At 42.4% G+C, this 20,311-nt stretch overlaps 1 protein-coding gene across 1 annotated transcript in view; it reads right to left on the minus strand.

Annotated features, from left to right (window-relative positions):
* The window catches only part of ADCY1 (adenylate cyclase 1), a 241,557-nt gene that overhangs the window by 109,174 nt on the left and 112,072 nt on the right, over positions 1–20,311 (minus strand). Inside the window, exon 4 of the mRNA XM_065399454.1 lies at positions 9,926–10,037. Coding sequence (XP_065255526.1) covers positions 9,926–10,037 — 112 coding nt within the window. The remainder of the gene's footprint in view (positions 1–9,925; positions 10,038–20,311) is intronic.

Consider the following 20,311-nt stretch of genomic DNA (forward strand, 5'->3'; position numbering starts at 1 on the left):
ATCAACTCCAGAAAGTCCTGGCATCTTTGCATACAGTTCAATGAAGATCTCTGCTCAGTGTAAAAAGAGCAGTCAAGAAGCAAGCAAAATATTAGGATGCATAAGGAATGGGATGGAGAATAACAGAAAATATTACGTCATTATGTAAATCAGTTGTGTGCCCTCTGTGTTCAGTTCTTGTCACTCCATTGTAAAAAAGGACATAGCAGAAATGGAAAGGTTAAAGACTAAGGACTTGCTACATGCCAACCAATACTCAGTGCTAGGAACAAAGACTCAATATAGCCCTTAATGATTATTATAATATATTTTAATCTAGTTTGGGATCATTTGGGATGAAAGGTGCTATTTAAATATTTTTAAAAAAACTAAGCACCAACAACAAACACAATGTACAATCACAGATCACACTTCAGTAGTCACAGGGACCGTACACATTGCAACTAAATGACCATAGATTTTCCTTGCAATTCCCCCCACACACACCCTGGAGTTTTAATGCACACCATTGTTTTTAACCAACACAGACTAGGTCTTTGAACTAATCAGGTACAAAACACACGCAGTAGTTGTTCTAATCAGTAGATTAGAATCCCTGTGAAAAAATCATGTATCTCTGTGCACATTTCATCTGACTGAAAGAGACATGATTACAAGACTCTCTTTACTGCAGAAAAAAAAAAGACAGGTTTTGTCCTCTTTCACACTCTGCTGCCGTACATTACAAACTACTGTCGCATGCAAATGCTGGTTCATGCCTTTGCATCGTTAAGAAGAGACAAGAGATTTCATTTCATTCTCAAAGGAAAACTGTGTGTAAGATTTTAGAAAGTTGAGGCGGGGCGGGGCGGGGGGAGGGTTCACTGCCCCAATCAGAGGATGAAATTCACCCATGAAGTGAAGCTCCAGAGGGCAAGAACTCAGAAAGGTACTTAAGCACATGTGTAGTTTTAAGTACATAGTAGTCCCATTAGCTTCAAAGTTATGCATATGCTTAAGTGCCTTGGGCACTAAGCCCCACATTTTTTCTGGGCAGGGATTCCAATGGTGAATTGATCTTGGAGAGATTTATGTGCAACCCCAGTGTGCCATGTAAACAGTTTCACTATTGGCTCCACATATATTGGCTCAGGACACAATGGGGCTGAAATGGGAAGGAGCCACACATTCACATTTATGCAGCTCCAATAGTGCTAATATTCAGTGCAAACAGCTCAACTGGGCTGTTCTAGTCCATAAACTACAGTAGCAGCCCTGCACCCTGGCCCTGGTTTGGGCAATGGATTTAATCTTTCCAGTTGCTCCATGCTCTACTCACATGCAGCCTGAATACTTGGGATTTATGTGCAACTGACTATCTTGCAAGTGCATAACAGAGTCACCACGTAGTTTTAAAACTCTACCATACACCTTCTTTAGTGTTTATATCTGGGTTAGATTTATGCTCTTGATTTGTTTATTGTCACCATTTGCATGAATCCACTGCATGCTGCCTCAGTGCTAGAATGATGGTGTGGAATGTCCTAGAGTAGACACACCATGAGAGGAGAATCAGGCCTTTCATGTTCTCATTAGATGCAGAAACAGACTTACTACAAGAAAATAAATCATAAGAATTAGATAGCTTTCTTTTATAGCATAAATGCAGCCAAAGCAGAAACAAGACTTTGATGACCCTCCCTAGAAGAGGAACGATGGTCCAGTGGTTAGGACATGAGCTTGAGGTTCAGGAGACCTAGGTCCAATTCTTTGTTCTGCCACAGGCTTCCTGTGTGACCTTGAAAAAGTGAGTCTCTCTCTATGGCTCAGTTCCCCATTTGTAGAATGGGGATACCTCACAGGGGTGACGATAAATGCATTAAAGATTGTGAGCTGCTCAGATTCTGCACCTAAGTACCTTAGGCCTGGTCTACACTATGAGTTTAGGTCGAATTTAGCAGCGTTAATTCGAATTAAGCCTGGACACGTTCACACAACGAAGCCCTTTTTTTCGACTTAAAGGGCCCTTTAAACCGGTTTTTTTACTCCACCTCCGACGAGGGGATTAGTGCTAAAATCGGCCTTTGCGGGTCGGAATTGGGGTAGTGTGGACGGAATTCGACGTTATTGGCCTCCGGGAGCTATCCCACAGTGCTTCATTGTGACCGCTCTGGACAGCACTCTCAACTCAGATGCACTGACCAGGTAGACAGGAAAAGTCCCACGAACTTTTGAATTTCATTTCCTGTTTGCCCAGCGAGGAGAGCACAGGTGACCACGCAGAGCTCATCAGCACAGGTAACCATGATGGAGTCCCAGGATCGCAAAAGAGCTCCATCATGGACCGAACGGGAGGTACGGGATCTGCTTGCCATATGGGGAGATGAATCAGTGCTAGCTGAACTCCGTAGCAGTAAACGAAATGGCAAAATATTAGAAAAGGTCTCAAAGGCCATGAAGGACAGAGGCCATAACAGGGACGCACAGCAGTGCCGCGTGAAAATTAAGGAGCTAAAGCAAGCCTACCACAAAGCCAGAGAGGCAAACGGAAGGTCCGGGGCAGAGCCGCAAACATGCCGCTTCTACGCGGAGCTGCATGCAATCCTAGGGAGTGCAGCCACCACTACCCAAACCGTGTGCTATGACTCCGTCAATGGAGAAACACGCAACAGGGAAGTGGGTTCGGGGTATGAGGAAGATGAGGATGAAGATAATGTAGATAGCTCACAGCAGCAAGGAAGCGGAGAAACCAGTTTCCCCAACAGCCAGGATATGTTTATCACGCTGGACCTGGAACCAGTAACCCCCAAACTCACCCAAGGTGTGCTCCCAGATCCTGAGGGCACACAGGGGACCTCTGGTGAGTGTACCTTTGTAAATATTACACATGGTTTAAAAGCAAGCGTGTTTAATGATTAATGATTAATTTGCCCTGGCAATCGCGGCCAGTACAGCTACTGGAAAAGTCTGTTAACGTGTATGGGGATGGAGCGGAAATCCTCCAGGGACATCTCCAGAAAGCTCTCCTTCATGTACTCCCAAAGCCTTTGCAAAAGGTTTCTGGGGAGGGCTGCCTTATCCCGTCTGCCATGGTAGGACACTTTACCACACCAGGCCAGTAGCACGTAATCTGGAATCATTGCATAACAAAGCATGGCAGCGTATGGTCCCGGTGTTTGCTGGCATGCAGACAACATCCATTCCTTATCTCTCTTTGTTATCCTCAGGAGTGTGATATCATTCACGGTCACCTGGTTGAAATGGGGTGATTTTATTAAGGGGACATTCAGAGGTGCCCGTTCCTGCTCGGCTGAACAAAATGTTCCCCGCTGTTAGCCACGCGGTAGGGGGGAGGGGTGAAGTGATCATCCCAGAGAATTGGGTGCGGGGGGAGGGGGTAGTTGGGTTTGTGCTACATGTTAACTCGGAAACCGCAGCCCCTCCTTTTACATTGCAAACCCATTTTAAATGGCCAACCCAAGGAGTGCTTGGTATGGGAAATGAGGACGCTACTGTTTGAAACCATTCCCACATGTTAAGAAGGTTAAAAAAGCCAAAAGACTGTGGCTTACCATGGCTGCCTGCAAGCCGAAATCTGTTGCCTGGCACTGTGTGAGTGATCTCTCACACCAAACCGGCAGGCCCTCAATATAAGAGGAAAAATGCAACCTTGTAATGAAAGCACATGTGCTGTGTAATGTGAACAGCAACATTTAACGTGAAAGAGTGTACCCACTGTTCTCTAATATGTGTCTTTTTTAACCACCTCTCCCTTCTCCACCACCAGCTGCAAATGTTTCCCCTTCACAGAGGCTAGCGAAGATTAGAAGGAGAAAACGGCGGACTCGGGATGATATGTTCTCGGAGCTCCAGATGTCCTCCCACGCTGACAGAGCACAGCAGAATGCGTGGAGGCAGTCAATGTCAGACTACAGAAAAGCACAATATGAACGAGAGGAGAGGTGGCGGGCTGAATCGCGGGATGAACAGAGCAAGTGGCGGGCTGAAGATGATAGGTGGCGTCAGCTTGCAGACAGAAGGCAAGAGTCGATGCTCTGGCTGCTGGAGCATCAAACTGATATGCTCCAGCGTATGGTTGAGCTGCAGGAAAGGCAGCAGGAGCAGAGACCGCCGCTACAGCCCCTGTGTAACCAACAGCCCTCCTCCCCAAGTTCCATAGCCTCCTCACCCAGACGCCCAAGAACACGGTGGGGGGGCCTCCGGCCACCCAGTCACTCCACCCCAGATGATTGCCCGAGCATCAGAAGGCTGGCCTTCAATAAGAGTTAAAGTTTTAAACTGCAGTGTGACCTTTTCCTTCCCTCCTCCCGCACCCATCCCGGGCTACCTTGGCAATTATCCGCCTGGTTGTGTGATGAATTAACAAAGAATGCATGAATGTGAAGTAACAATGACTTTATTGCCTCTGCAAGCGGTGCTCGAAGGGGGGAGGGGAGGGTGGGGTGGTTGGTTTACAGGGAAGTAGAGTGAACCGGGTTGGGGGGGGGCGGAGGGTTCATCAAGGAGAAACAAACAGAAGTTTCACACCGTAGCCTGGCCAGTCACAAAACTCGTTTTCAAAGCTTCTCTGATGCGCACCGCGCCCTGCTGTGCTCTTCTAACCGCCCTGGTGTCTGGCTGCGCGTAATCAGCGGCCAGGCGATTTGCCTCAACCTCCCACCCCGCCATAAATGTCTCCCCCTTACTCTCACAGATATTGTGGAGCGCACAGCAAGCAGCAATAACAATGGGGATATTCTTTTCGCTGAGGTCTGAGCGAGTCAGTAAGCTGCGCCAGCGCGCTTTTAAACGTCCAAATGCACATTCCACCACCATTCGGCACTTGCTCAGCCTGTAGTTGAACAGGTCCTGACTACTGTCCAGGCTGCCTGTGTACGGCTTCATGAGCCATGGCATTAAGGGGTAGGCTGGGTCCCCAAGGATCACGATAGGCATTTCAACATCCCCAATGGTTATTTTCTGGTCCGGGAAGAAAGTCCCTTCCTCCAGCTTTCGAAACACACCAGAGTGCCTGAAGACGCGAGCATCATGTACCTTTCCCGGACATCCCACGTTGATGTTGGTGAAACGTCCCTTGTGATCCACCAGAACTTGCAGCAGCATTGAAAAGTACCCCTTGCGGTTTATGTACTCGGTGGCTTGGTGCTCCGGTGACAAGATAGGGATATGGGTTCCGTCTATCGCCCCACCACAGTTTGGGAATCCCATTGCAGCAAAGCCATCCACTATGGCCTGCACGTTTCCCAGAGTCACTACCCTTGATATCACCAGGTCTTTGATTGCCCTGGCAACTTGGATCACAGCAGCCCCCACAGTAGATTTGCCCACTCCAAATTGATTCCCGACTGACTGGTAGCTGTCTGGCGTTGCAAGCTTCCACAGGGCTATCGCCACTCGCTTCTCAACTGTGAGGGCTGCTCTCATCCTGGTATTCTGGCGCTTCAGGGCACGGGAAAGCAAGTCACAAAGTTCCACCAAAGTGCCCTTACACATGCGAAAGTTTTGCAGCCACTGGGAATCGTCCCACACCTGCAACACGATGTGGTCCCACCAGTCTGTGCTTGTTTCCTGGGCCCAGAATCAGCGTTCCACGGAATGAACCTGCCCCAGTAACACCATGATTTGCACATTGCTGGGGCCTGTACCTTCTGTGAGGTCTATGTCCATGTTAATTTCCTCATCACTCTCGTCGCCGCGCTGCAATCGCCTCATCGGCTGGTCCTGGTTTTGCTTTGGCATTTCCTGGCCCTGCATATACTCCAGGACAATGCGCGTGCTGTTCATAGTGCTCATAATTGCCGCGGTGATCTGAGCGGGCTCCATGATCCCAGTGCTATGGCATCTGGTCTGAAAAAAGGCGCGAAACTATTGTCTGATGGAGGGAGGGAGGGAGGGAGGGGCGAGTGACGACATGGCGTACAGGTACAGGGAATTAAAATCAGCAAAGGTGGCTGTGCATCAGGGAGAAACACAAACAACTGTCACACAGAATGGCCCCCCCAAAGATTGAACTCAAAACCATGGGTTTAGCAGGCCGTTGATTTCACGGAGGGAGGGGGAAGCAAATGAATACAGAACAAATCTATTTTTTACATCTTAAGCTGGCAGCCGACAGTGCAGCATGACTGATAGCCCTCGGCATCTTCTGGGTGCTTGGCAGAAAATAGTGTATTACGACTGATAGCTGCCATCATCATTGGGAAGGCAGCAGAATATGACTGGGGGACATACAGAGTTTCAGCCATCATCTGATCGAACTGCAGTATGACGACAACGGATACCAGTCGTAATACACCATCTACTGCCAAAAGGCAAGGGGCTGCTGCTGTGTAGCAATGCAGCCCCACGTCTGCCAGCCCCACGTCTGCCAGCACCCAGATCGCCGATGAAGGCTACCAGTCATACTGCACCGTCTACTGCCAAAAGGCAATTAGCTGCTGCTGTGTAGCAATGCAGTACCACGTCTGCCGGCACCCAGATGACATATGGTGACGGTGAGCTGAGCTGAGCTGAGCGGGCTCCATGCTTGGTGTGGTATGTTGTCTGCACAGGTAACCCAGGTAAAAAGGCGCAAATCGATTGTCCGCCGTTGCTCTGACGGAGGGGGAGGGGCCTGACGACATGTACCCAGAACCCCCCGCGACACTGTTTTGCATCATTCAGGCATTGGGATCTCAACCCAGAATTCCAATGGGCGGCGGAGACTGCGGGAACTGTGGGATAGCTACCCATAGTGCAACGCTCCGGAAGTCGACGCTAGCCTCGGTACTGTGGATGCGGTCCGCTGACTTAATGCACTTAGAGCATTTTATGTGGGGACACACACAATCGGCTGTATACAACCGATTTCTATAAAACCGACTTCTATAAATTCGACCTAATTTCGTAGTGTAGACATACCCTAGATCGCCTTCTGTGCCATTCTCTCTGTTTGGGGTATCAAACACTTGCATCTTTGAGTTCTGGGAAAGAAAGTGAGAAGAACGAATAGATGTGTAGGAATAATTGTGAACCACTGACAAGAATCCTACTCTAATGCTGAGAAACACTTTAGTGTCTCCTCATGCTGTTGGAAGGAATTGCAAGAGATCTTGCTCACTTAAATCATGTCTGGCTCTCATGGTCTTCATTAAAGAATTCTCTGAGTCTTCTGGCTGGACCTCTATGGCACATTGAAAACTTCAGAGGATTAATCTACTTTCTCATCTGGTTTCTCAAAGGGTGTCCATGCTTTCGCTACATTACTCCTCAGGAAGGCGTCCTGCCACTGGGAAAGGCATCCCAGACAAGAAATACAGTGCAAGAAATGAATGATATACAACAGAGAATAGGTAGGAGCTACACCTGCAGGAGATAAAGTGTCAACAAGATGAAATGGAGCAAGACAAGATGGTGAGAGCTCAGAACAGGGAAAAGAGAACTGGTGGCAGGGACAATCCCTTTCCCATGATAGTCATATATTCAATGCACATGCCCTACAAAAGGGCAGTTTCAGGTTCTCCCAAGGTGTCCTTGTATGATCTTACTACTAGGCTCCTCTTTGTCTCCTGACACAGGCATTATCCTCATTCTCATCTCCCCTCTATAGCACACAACGTGCAGTAGATTCCTCTTATGGAAGTCATAGGAATCAGAGGAAATGCAAGCACCCTTATTAAAATCCAGAGAAAGACAGGCTAACTCACACCATCTATATACCACTGCTCAATCAGAATGCATCCAATACAGAGATACCCTATCTGGCCAAAGGCCAGGGACACCAATGCTGTAGGCACATTTTATAAATAAAATAATAAGAATAAATTTCACTGAATTCCTGGAGTTTGAATATTTTTATTTTAAAATATTTGTTCTTATTAGTTCCTTAACAAAGAAAATGCAGAAGTCACCTTGAGGTCGAGAGCTAGGACCTAAGGCCTGATCCAAAGACTCCCATTGACTACAATGAACTTTGCCCCATTGCGATTGGTGATTTTTTTTTAATTGTGAAAAACACTCAAGCGTAAAGGGCATCGGGAATGGCCCAAATGCTTATTTATTGTCACACAGGGTTGACATTCATGGAGCTGTGCTGGTATTTAGAAATTATGCAAAGCTTCCCACCTAAATCCATTGTCACTTGGCATCCATCCCGTAGGCCATCAGTCTAATCAGCTCTGCCCATGCTAGTGTTTGGTGCATCTGGCATCCCTAAATGCAGCTCTGAGGTTGAATAATTGTTAAAGATAATTATAAACGCTTCTGTGGCTACATGAGGCAAGTTTTTAGGCTACTTTGATCTAAAAGGAAAAGTGAATTTCTCCCTCACTTTTGTTACGCTACAGGCAGCCCCTACAGAAACAGCTAACACATGTGGGATGGGGCTTAGGGGACACTAGCAGCCCTGCCCCCCAATCATACAGGCTACAGAAGGAAGAACATCTCCCGAGGTGGGGCCAGATCCCTGGGAACAAACAAGGCATCAGCAGAAACTGTAGCTACTCCACTTGCAGGACAAGGAATTGAGAAGCCCAGAAATGGCCATTGTACAGAGGGATGGAGGGCACTTCAGCTGGAATTGCTGCAGCAATGGGGCAGGGAGGCTGCAGCCCAGCCAGTGCACCTCTTTGGGCCTGAACACCATTGGGTGGGGGGACTTTAAGGGATGGGAGAGAAGGTTCTGTCATGGTCTTCCTTCACAGTTTCTGGACTCCTGTGACACAGAAGGAAACTGACATTTTACAGTTTGGCCCTGATCACCTCACGTAGAAGTCCCATTCCCTTAGACAACTGAGAGAAAAGGAGGGCCCCGTAGGTCACCACACCCTCCCCACCCTCCGGTATCGCATACAGCAGGAGACTTCCTCCCACCCAGGAGACACTGCCAGCTATCTTATCAGCAGGCAGTTTGGCAAAGGAATGGGGGGGATGGAAACTGCTCATCTGTCTCCAAGCTTGACATCAGAGTTATATACAGGGACAGGGGATGTGTACTGAGGAAATTAAGGGAGGTTAATCCCTCGGAGGTGCAGAAGGACACACTCTGGGTTGCTGTGTGGAGTCAGGAGAGGAGATGGTAGGATGGTGAGAGAGCACAGTGCATGGGAGGATGTTTTTAGATGGTGAGCGCCCTGTGGGAAGGAATGGAGAGTCTTGATTAAGGGATCACTATATATTGAAAAGGACATTTGTGGAAGAAACATTTTGTACATAATATAGAACATAATTTGGAACAGGACATGGGTGTCACACAAACACCACGTGAACTCATTTGGTCATCTGCAACCACACATCCTCCAACTTCCCCACCAACTGTTTGTATTTCTCGACTGCTATGACTTTGTACCATTAAAATATCAGATCTTATGGGCAAGGAATGTGTCTGTCTTTTTATTCCATAAGGCATCTACTACTCTGTGGGTGCTGTGACTAGATAATAAATACTTGTAATACATCTATTACATCCATAATAGCCTCTTTGATGAGCCATCACAGTTTCTGTGACATGGGCAACTGTCAGCGAGGAACTGAACTGAGGCTCTGAACTCTGGTCACCAACACATAATAGATTTATACTATACATTCAATATTCACATCTTCCACTATACTATTTCTTTTCTATGAATGGTAAAAAAATTACATTTTTAATAGTTACCTCCATTAATGGTAAATAGGTCCAGTCAAGAGCACTGGGGAAAAGTATTTTAAAAATAACAACTGCAGTTTCTTTTCTTACCATTTAAATGGATTGCTTTATCTCAGAAATATAAATCAATGAAAAGAAACATTAGAAACTCATGATTTATGGGCCTCACAGTGGAAATGGGGCTAGCAATCAATCTATTTAATGTCTCTAACATATGTAATCCACCCAAGACATCATTATTCAAAAAGCAATTAAATTAAATAGGGAAAGAAAAGAAAAAAAAGAGAATGACATGCTTACTGTAGCTAATTCATCAAACTTGCCAAAGAGTTCATTCAGAAGCTTCACCAGCTCTTGAGCAGTGCACTGTGATGCCAAACTAGTGAACCCCACAATGTCTGCAAACAAAATGCTGTAAAGAGAAGGAAGGAAACATGGAAACATTAGTGCAAAACACACCTTCTTATTCTAATTATCTTCTTCTATGCACTGAGTGCAACCCAGACCACAAACCCAGACCAAAAAGGATTGCCACCATTAAAGTGCTATGCAGAGCACAAATATCAAAGATTCAGGATCATCTTGCATGTAAAGCACAGAACTAGGAGTCAGGGGAATCTGTGTTCTGTTCCTGGCTCTGCCACAGGCTTCCTGGAACCTCAAGCAAGTTTTGTCTTAGGTACTTATATCGCTCCCCTCCCCATCACTGTAGGGGGTCTGAGTGCCTCAACACCCCTGTGAGGTAGGACAGTACTATTATCTTCATTTTACAGATGGGAACTGAGCCACAGAGAGGCTGAAGTGTCTTGCCCCACATTAGAAAGGAAATCTATGGCAGAACAGGGAATTTAACCTGGAGCTCCTAAGTCCTAGGCTAGCACCCTAACCACTCGACCATCCTTCCTCGCTTAACTTCTAAATTGTATAACCTTTCTGTGTTTCAGTTCGCCTACATGAGAAATGGGGCTCATGTACAGAAAGTACTGTGAGGCTCAACTGATTAATGCTTACAAAACACTCTGAGGAATTAAGGCTGTGGATCAGGACTCAAGAGATCTGGGTTCAATTCCTGCTTTGCCACAGACTGTAAAACCCTGGGCAAATCACTTAGGCTGGAATTTTCAAAACATCCTTAGGGAGTTAAGTACCCAAATCCCACTGACTATCAGTGGGACTTGTATGCCCAACTGCCCTCTCTGCCTTAATTACACTTCCAAACCTCATAGCGATGTTGAGAGGATAAATCTAAACGTATGTGGGAGTTACTCAGATACTGCATTGAAAGGGGCCATATAAATACCTAAGTAGATCCTTGAATGGAAGTGTCTACGGAAGTATTAATTATTTAGATTTACTCACCTGCTGGCCCAGGCCCTGTGGCAGCTGTGGAAATGCTATGGATCTACTCACATGCAGTACCCAGCCTAAATAACATCAAATAATTATTTATTTAGGTTTATAAAAATGCCACCTACCCATATGCTCTAGATGTGCGTGCATGACTTAATACATCTTGAGGACAGCAATTTAAGATAACCCAGCACAAATCTCCCTCCTCCAAAACAATTCTCCATTCTTACAATTGCAGCTCCTTCCCTCCCAATTAATGTAACAGATGCTAGAAACACAAACCTAACCAGTCCCCCATTCTTGCTTCCAGACAAGGTCACCAAATCTGATCCCTCACCCGAAAACCCAAGAAAGGGAAAATATAACCTTCTCAATTCCCAACCCAGCCCTTTATCAAAGGCACATAAGTCACCCCACTGCCACAAATCCTCCCAATACCTAATTTGATTCCATGCAATTGCTAAAATAACTTCTGCCCCCAAAATCCTTTTCACCTCCCCAACCTTGGTAACCTAGCCCAACAAAACACTGAACCTTCTAAATTTCAACAGCTCCAAACCTCAATACAGGTCTAGAAGCTCATGTATGTGCTGTCGTGCATATCCTTAGAGCAACTCCTCTTCACTTCCTAGAACATACTTTGTTAGAGCATTGTTTGAACATATTACACTCCAGAATTTGATCATTTACATCATACATGTGTTTTATCATCATAGTAAAGATTTTTTAAATATAAAATATGTATGGATAGATTAATCTCTGGTGCCTTGTGACTACAGTGTCATGACCATGAGACACCATGGAGATGGCACAGTGAAAGACTTAAATAGAATATAAATAAATATGGTAGTGCCAATAAGTGCTCTTCAGATTTACCCCCAAAGCTCTGCCAATGTACTTCATTTTGGACCTACAACATCACTGCTTGATAGACCTGGATCTGTCTTTCATGAAATCAGTCAGCCAGTGCCAAATCATCATACTAAATTCCCTGAAGTTTTTGAAATACACTCAGATGTGCATTAAAGATTTCTAGAAATTGACCCAAACACACAGGAATTCAGCTATCCAAAAGGTAAAAAGCAAGGACTGTTACAATCCAATGTACCACCTAGCTGTCAGACTTCAATTATATTCAATTAGACATCACTGGTATTTTCTTTCATGAATTATTACTATTCGATTAGAAATTATATTTGGTTTCTCTGTCACGCCAGAAGTTCCCAGGATCTATATAAGCATATGATGAGTTTTTCTGTTTATGTCTGATGTATTGCTCTATGCGTTTTCCTATTCCTGGCTTCAGCCAAATTTTCAGCAGTGGTCACTGTTTTTGGCTGCTCAACATGAGACAGCCAAATGTCTCATGAGATGCCTCATACTGGGCACCCAAAATTAGTGGCTACTATTTTAGAAAATGGTAGCTTTAGAATTTTATGGTTGTTTGTCTTTCAAATCTGGACACTTCTTTAAATCTTTCAAAACATATAAGACAGTAAAACTCAAGTATTTGCTAATCAAGAAATTTTCAAATCGGCACTCGGGGTGAACACACACACAACACAGACTGCCCGATATTTTAATGGAAAGAATGTAAATGCTCAAATAATTAAATGCTAAATATAGTAGGTGACCTACAGTTACTGTTAAGAACAGGTATGCTGTAGGGAATTACATCTAGAGCTCTTCATTATTTAACCATGGCCTACAGTAAAGGTGCTCATTTATTAGCTGTTTACTTAAAGGAGGGTTATTTTACAGAATTGACACAATGAGTTATACAACAAATACATTCATTTAAAAGGAACATTTATTTGGCACATATGTTGATCCTTCTATTTCACCATTTGGTCCATAGGGTTTTCATTTATTAGCAACAGGCCAAATGGGGGATGTATAAAGTGACCCACAACACATACTTGCAAACACTTTCATTTCATACATCACTAGTATATGCATAACTAACTATGTAAAATATATGAATAGTTGTGTGTTAAGAGAGTTCTGAAGTGTATATGGTTACATTTGTTTGTGAAATCTGAAAGGTGAATTTCTATATATCAATACTGTTAATTGAATGTAGACATTTTTTAAAGTTAACAAAATCTTTATATATGTTATCTTACCTTATGGTCATTTCCATTTAAGGTTTAGGGGTTTTGTTTGTTTTTAATAACTGTAAGTTCTTGAACATTTTAATTGTAATGTTCCAATTATACACAGCTGAATATTAATCACAAGTCTTTATTACAAATGTACAATGTTCAAAAATGGCTGTTTTGAGTAAAAAGGCAGTGAAAATGTCAAGTCAAAATTGGACTCAAAATTAACTCTGCCCTCTTGTGCGTATGCACAACAATACAGTCTAATTATATTATTTCAAATAACTGCAGGATACCTGCCTCATTCCATGTATAGCTTGGACAACACACACTGAATAAGACAGAGGTCCTGTGAATCTGTGCCTTATGTTGGATTAAATTATATTTTTCCATTACCACAGTGAAAACCTATAGCAAGCCATAGATTTATTCTGTAAGTCATATTATTCATTCTATAAGTCATATTATTTATTATTTAGGCATGGATTTATTCTGAACAAGTGATAGCAAAACTGAGTCCTCAGCACAGAGAACAGACAGAATGCAATGAATGAAGTAGGGGTCTTCCAAATCCCAGGCCGCTGCTGTATTGCAGCCTCGCTCATTAAATGGTTTGTTGTTGTGCAAACAGTGGGGTGCATTTAGGCCCTATCTTCTATTTATGAAAAAAAAAAAGTATTTAACACACACAAAAGTGGAACGAAGACTCATTTTCCAGTTCAAAAATATTTAACACCATATAGGTTAGTACTGGTCAGCAAGATGTTTCATTGGTTCCATGTACTCCCCATCCGTCAGTATCCATCCGGTATCTTTAGTATTATATTTTGGTTGTAAGCTGCTTGGGGCACAGACCATGTTTTTGTTCTGTGTTTGTAAATCACTTGGCACAATGGGGTCCTGATCCATGACTGGGGCTCATATGTGCTACAGTAATACAAGTAATAAATAATAATAGTAATTCCATTTTGTGGGATAAACACATTGCTTTTCATGATGTCCTTCCCCATTTGTTGGAATGGAAGGGACACTGAAAGGAGGAGGAGAAATTCATCCCTATAGTAAGAACATGAGAGGATTATATGCTTTGTGTAGCCACAGGATTTATAAAGTTGTTAAATAGAGAAATTACAAGAAAATAATACACTAGAGCTATGTTGTAACCTTCTAATTATTTGTAATGCAACCAGTATGTGAATGATCCAAGTCCTACCTGGTCCTCAACAGAGCACACCAACCCTGAATTAGCATCCAAACTCACTCCATGCCTTTGGTTTGGCTTTATTGTTCCCTCAAAAATAATGCCTAATCCATCCCTCGAGGATCTTCTCTGCCTTAGCTCCCTCCCACCGCCCTTATGGCCTTGATGGCATTAACGAGCTGCACCTGCCACAATGAGTCAGCAGACCTTCAGCAGCTTTCTGCTGGGTTCCAACATCTGCTAAAAGTGTGCCTCAAAATTCTGCTGCATAGCATAGCAGATCTAGGCTGCTACGGTTCACTGCTATATCCCATTATTTATATAGCATCCTCGGTTTTGGAAGGAAAACACTGCAAATACCATAGCAAATTTAAATTCTACAGATGGCGAATGTTCACTTTTTAACAGTGTTCATGCATACACTTTATTCACATAAAGAGTCCTATTGACTTCATTGGAACTACTCACATAAGTAAGTGCTCAGCAATGTGAGTAAGGATTGCTAACTGAGCCTTTAGGTCACCTTCAGTCAACATACAATAAGAACAATTTTCTAGTATAATATACTGTCACAGGACGGAATCTATAACAGTTTGATAAATAAAACTGTTTCTACGGGTACATCTACATTTGAGCTGGCAGGTGTGATTCATAACTTGCGTAGATGAACCTGTGCTAGCTCTAAAAATAGCAGCGTTCCCAGGATAGCACAGGCAGCAAGTTGGTCTAGCCACCCAAGTATGTACCCAGGGGCTCTGGGTGGGTACATATTCCATGAGCTAGCCTGAGCTGCCACCCCTGCTACCCAGGCTATACTGCTATTTTTAGCATGGTAGCTGGAGCACAGCTGGCATGAGTATGTCCTATGGGAATGAGCTGGGAATCACACCTCCAATGTAGACACATTCTAAGTCACTAAGATCTACAGTAGGCTGTGTGAATTATGAACTAGGTGCTCACAAAAAGAACATGGGGTTGTTGGAGTGAAATCATGAAAGGAAGAAAATGTATTCTTTATTTTTTTAGAAATTTCCTTAAAATCAATTCCCAATGAACCATCTGCCTCAGGAGCATCACATAACACAAGCTTTGAAACCTCGCTACAGGGTAAATTAAGGGCATTTTTAAAGTCATCTTGACATTTCATAAACATCTGATTTTTAATGAGACTGGTATTTCTGGTCTGATCTTTCTTGGGACTGAAGATGCCACTATTAATCTAGGAAATGTACTGTTTCTTAAGAATAGTAGCCTCTATTTAGGCCTTGAATGTCCAACTCTTACATAGTGGCAAGCATTTACAGGAATAATCCCAGAGATTTTCAGTGGGACTACTTTCACAAGTAAATGTCCAAAGAACCTATAGGGTCTGACCCAAAGCCTGCTGAAGACAATGATAATGTTTCTACTGACATCAATGGGCTTTGGATCAGGTGCTCAGTTTGTAAGAGATCAATATTTTCAATTTCACTCTATATTGTTGCCTGCATTTAGTGTATTATTAAAATTAGGCTAAACTAAACTACCATAGTAGAGACTAGAAAATTCGTAGTAGCTTGAATGCTCATTATCCATTTATATCTTGAGGAATCTGATTCACAGAGCAGAGTGAGTACTTGTCTGTTTACATTCTAAACTGGCCACATTTCTGTAAGCTGCATATATTAAAATATCTCTATTAGCACCTGATTATGAGTGGGAAAAGCTAATTGCAAAGTAGATGAATAGGCAGATTCTCTGGAGGCCCCATATAAAGTGTGCACATGAGATGATTATGTTATTTTGATTAGTCTTATAAGCAGCACCTAGCAACTCCAACCAAGCTTGGAGTCCCATTGTGTTAGGCACATACATATATATATATATATATATATATATATATATATATATAGTAAGAGATGGTTTCTGCCCTGAAGAGTGTATGATTTAAATAGATAAAGCAGACAAAAAGTGGGAGAAAGTATTATTATCCCCATTTTACAGAAAACTAAGGCAAAGACTGATCTTCTGCCCTGATCCACCCTCTTTGTGCCACGCTAAACCTGCTTTTCAAGACCATCCCCCCTCCAATGCCTTTTCCACATCTTTCTTGATGCCGTGATCATGTCAGACAAGCAAATGTAACCACATCTTTCTTTTCTGCTTTCATCCATTTATTCTATGAAGAACTTTTTTCAGGTAACCCATGGCATTTGCATCTGTTCCTATTGTTACATCGAACAGCCCCATTAAAAACAAAACATAAGCAAGCAAACAGTTCTGTTGCTTTCTTGATAACTGACACAACAATTGTTGTCTCTCTGAGGTCAAGGTCCATCCATTAGATAATAACTAATTATTACACACAACATGTAGGAAGAGGAAACAAAGCTACCCAGAAGAGTACAGATTTCATCTGCACAATATTGACTCCCATCAGATTATGAAAAGTCCATTTGACCTCTTCCCTGGAAAGCTTCCAAAGATCAATGTTTTCTGTTTTTAATCATGATTTTTATGTACCTCGGGCCACATCCTAGATATAGTGAAACTTTGCCTTGGAAAGATTTCTTCCCCGCACCCACACATATAAATACACACACAGAAGCCTACCATAACATAATATTTTCTTGTGCAATTATTTGGCTTCTAAGTCTGTGGTCAATTTTGGGTTCATTGATCCTTCTCTTTTGATAGGTAACAGAGCTCAAACCCAAAGTTTTCATGCTCTTTATGGCTTCAGATGATACAGGTAAAAAATGTAAAGCCTTTCTTAACATACTGTCTTTTTAACTGTAAATAATATAAAAAGATACTATGCTATAAACAGCCATGTACTTCAGTTATAAGAAAGCAAGCAAGAATAGCTTATCACTGCTGTGGCTGTGAGTATGATGGAAAAAACAAAGGCTGTAAATAATTATTTGAGAACCCATTTAACCATTTAAATTCAGAATGATATAGCTACAGTGATATAGGCAGAAAATAAGTTGTCTTCAAAGAAAAAAATCTGTAAAAAGATGAATGATGATAGGGAAAGAAATGCAGCACTGATAAGGACCAAAGAACACTTTAAATCATAATTAAAACTAACATTCTAAAGTAATTTATTTAGCACCAACAGTTAGCACAGCATTGCATGAACAAGAGCCTGATTCTGCTCTTTCTTACACTGGAGTAACTCCATTTATGTGACTGAAGTTAAAAGCAGGGTGATAGGAGTGTCAACCTTACAATCTCCGTCTCATTACTGGTGGCACTTCACATTAATAGTCATAACAACGGCTCCTTCCCAAGGAGTTTACCTTGATTTTTTCCCCCTAGGCAAGAGCTTGTGACTTTGTCTTCCTGTCCAGTCTAACCTCCTCTGTGGAGTTTGCCTATGAGAGAAGGTGAGTCAAGATTCCTGGGTATTATAACTAGCCCTACACCTGGCTAAATGAAGACACTTAATCTCTCTGCCTCAGGCTATTTCATCGTAAAAATAAGACTTTATTTATCCTTTTTACTCACAGAAGTGTTAAGAGCCTTAATTATTTTATGCTCATGGCTTAATGTTTGTGACATCCTTGAATGCAATGTGCTGGATCCTACAGGTGTAAATTATTATTTAGTTGATATGATTATTAATGACAGATTTATTGCACCTGTAAGACCAAGTGAAAATTCCTTTGAGTAAGCTTTTAAAATTTCTCATCTAAAATGTATTAATTTTATTTTCATTTAGGATCATCACTTGGAAAATAAATCACTACAAAATTACTGAAATTGCCAAAATGCTTGCAAGTTTCTGGGCGGGCAGGATTTACTGATATCACTACAGTCTCAACTTAAGAATATAATGGTGTCAGACTTAAGGAAGAAGGTAGCTTGTTCTTTGACAGGATGAAAGGTTTAAATGTGATCCATTGAGGTTTATGGAGCAGCATCAAGTTAAAAGCAAATGTAGTTTAAAGTTTTAATCTCGCCCCCACTCTGCACACACGGCTTCCATTCATGTTAAAGGGAGTTTAATGCTTTGAACTGCCGAGTGAGAATAAACCCCTACAGTATTAAGAAGGAAGCTTGAAGTGATTTACAGCTGGAGAGATTCATCTGTGAACAGATGAGAATAAAGAGAGACAAAACTCACTGAGAAACATGCTGGAAAAATGTTTTGGAATAAGCTAAGAGAAACATTTGTTAACATTTCCAGCTTGCTCCACAATGGTGGCCAAATCCAGAAGAGTGGGTCAAGGACACCCAAGAGCTCAAGATGTGACATGTACTGTCCTCACTTCACTTTCTCAATAACCTTCCCTGAAAACATTGGGGCAGAGACTGGTAGCTGGCACCACGCTTTAATAACTCACTATTCAGTGAATATGATGCATCCCTCCCTAGTGAATGCTCTACAAAGGATAGTCTGATAGAGACTCACATTTCTTAAGCACTGGAGGTCCCAAATTCAATCCCCGGTGATGACCTGTTATGACAATCATTACCCTTTCACCAAGGAAAGCATTAATAGGTCTCAATAATTAGCCCCAAGCTTTCTTGATCATGTTTACAAGCCAAGAAGTGCAGGTCCACCTGCCAGCTACCTGGCTGTAATTACCTCAACATTGAAGATTTCACTGAACAAAATTGTACAAAATCCACCCAAGATGGTACTGCATTGAAAACATCCTGGTGACACTGATTCCAAGTGTCACTCACTCAGCTTGGGTAGATTGTTGCAGCAAAGCTTGTAGATTGAAAGCTTGTAGATAGAGAAACTCAACTCTTTAAAAGAGTAAGATAAAAAGGGTTCACTACAGAGCCCAACTCGACTGGTTCTGTTGGACAAGGACTTGCTGATGGTATGTCTGAGGAAGAGAATGTCTCCTTTGACTCAGTCACAGTCACAGCATAGGAATGTGATACAATCTATCTGGCTTAGAAGGTGTTTTCTTCAATCAGTTCTCCAACCTCCCATCCTTATTACTTTATCATTTGTAGGCCATCTGTAAACTATTATGAGATGCAAAGATGATGGGGAGGGTGGCATTTTAGTGCTAGGCACAACAAATAAAGATAGGGGGCAAGATTTTTAAAAAATAGGGACCTAAAATTAGGTTCCTAAATCCATTCTTGTACCTAAAGAAATGGCCTGATTTTCAAAAGTAGGTAGTTCTTTTTTAAGGGAGGAATTTTCAAAATGTGTATAAGTGACTTAAGAGACCAAGTCCCATTGACTTTGAAAGGGACCTGTGCTCCTAAATTGCTTAGGACCTTTGAAAATCTCATCCTAGGTGCCTAGTTATAGGCACCTATTTTTGAAACTCTCAATTTGGGTTTTGCAAAATCCAAGATCAATATGAATGCAGTATTACCAACCCTAAGCATTCAAAAATCATGAGCCAGGACCCCCCAAAAATAATGAGACTGGCTTAAATCTTACCTGCCTTTTGATTTCTGAGCCTGTAGGAGGCACTTGGGTCACATTTTCAAGCTTTTCTCTGAAACTTTGAGGGTTAGAAACTCATTTAAAAATAAAAAGGAAAAGCTGAGATTCTCACGTAATCACAGGATTCCAGGAACTGAGGCTTTAAAAAAACCAAAATCTACCATGAGACCTGCACTAAAATCATGAATGTTGGTAACACTATAAATATGAACTTCCTGACCCTAGTAAAAAGGTTTTTTATTTGGACTTTCCTGCAGAAGTGTTTGGAAACCAAATATTTTTCTGACGTAAACCCAAACCTGCAGCACTGCGCTTGTTCAGAGGAAACAAAGTGAAACTGACTAGAAACTGAGTGCAAATTTCAGTGAAAGTAATTTCTCTGTTTTCATTATCCAAGCTGAATATTAGAAGCAAATGAAAACAAAGAGCATTAATGGTGGAAAGCAGTGTTTTTAAAAATGTTTTCGGTTTTTATAATACAAGTTTCTGCTAAGAACACCATTAGTAGATAAAGAACTTGAACTATTGGATCATTTAACCAGGGCTTTGCAGTAGTAAGAAAAAAAAAATGACTCTTTGTGGAATGGAAGGCACTGTACTCCTGAGCACTAGCAGGACCAGGTCAT

Source organism: Emys orbicularis, chromosome 2, assembly GCF_028017835.1.
Source record: "Emys orbicularis isolate rEmyOrb1 chromosome 2, rEmyOrb1.hap1, whole genome shotgun sequence".
NCBI lineage: Eukaryota > Metazoa > Chordata > Testudines > Emydidae > Emys > Emys orbicularis.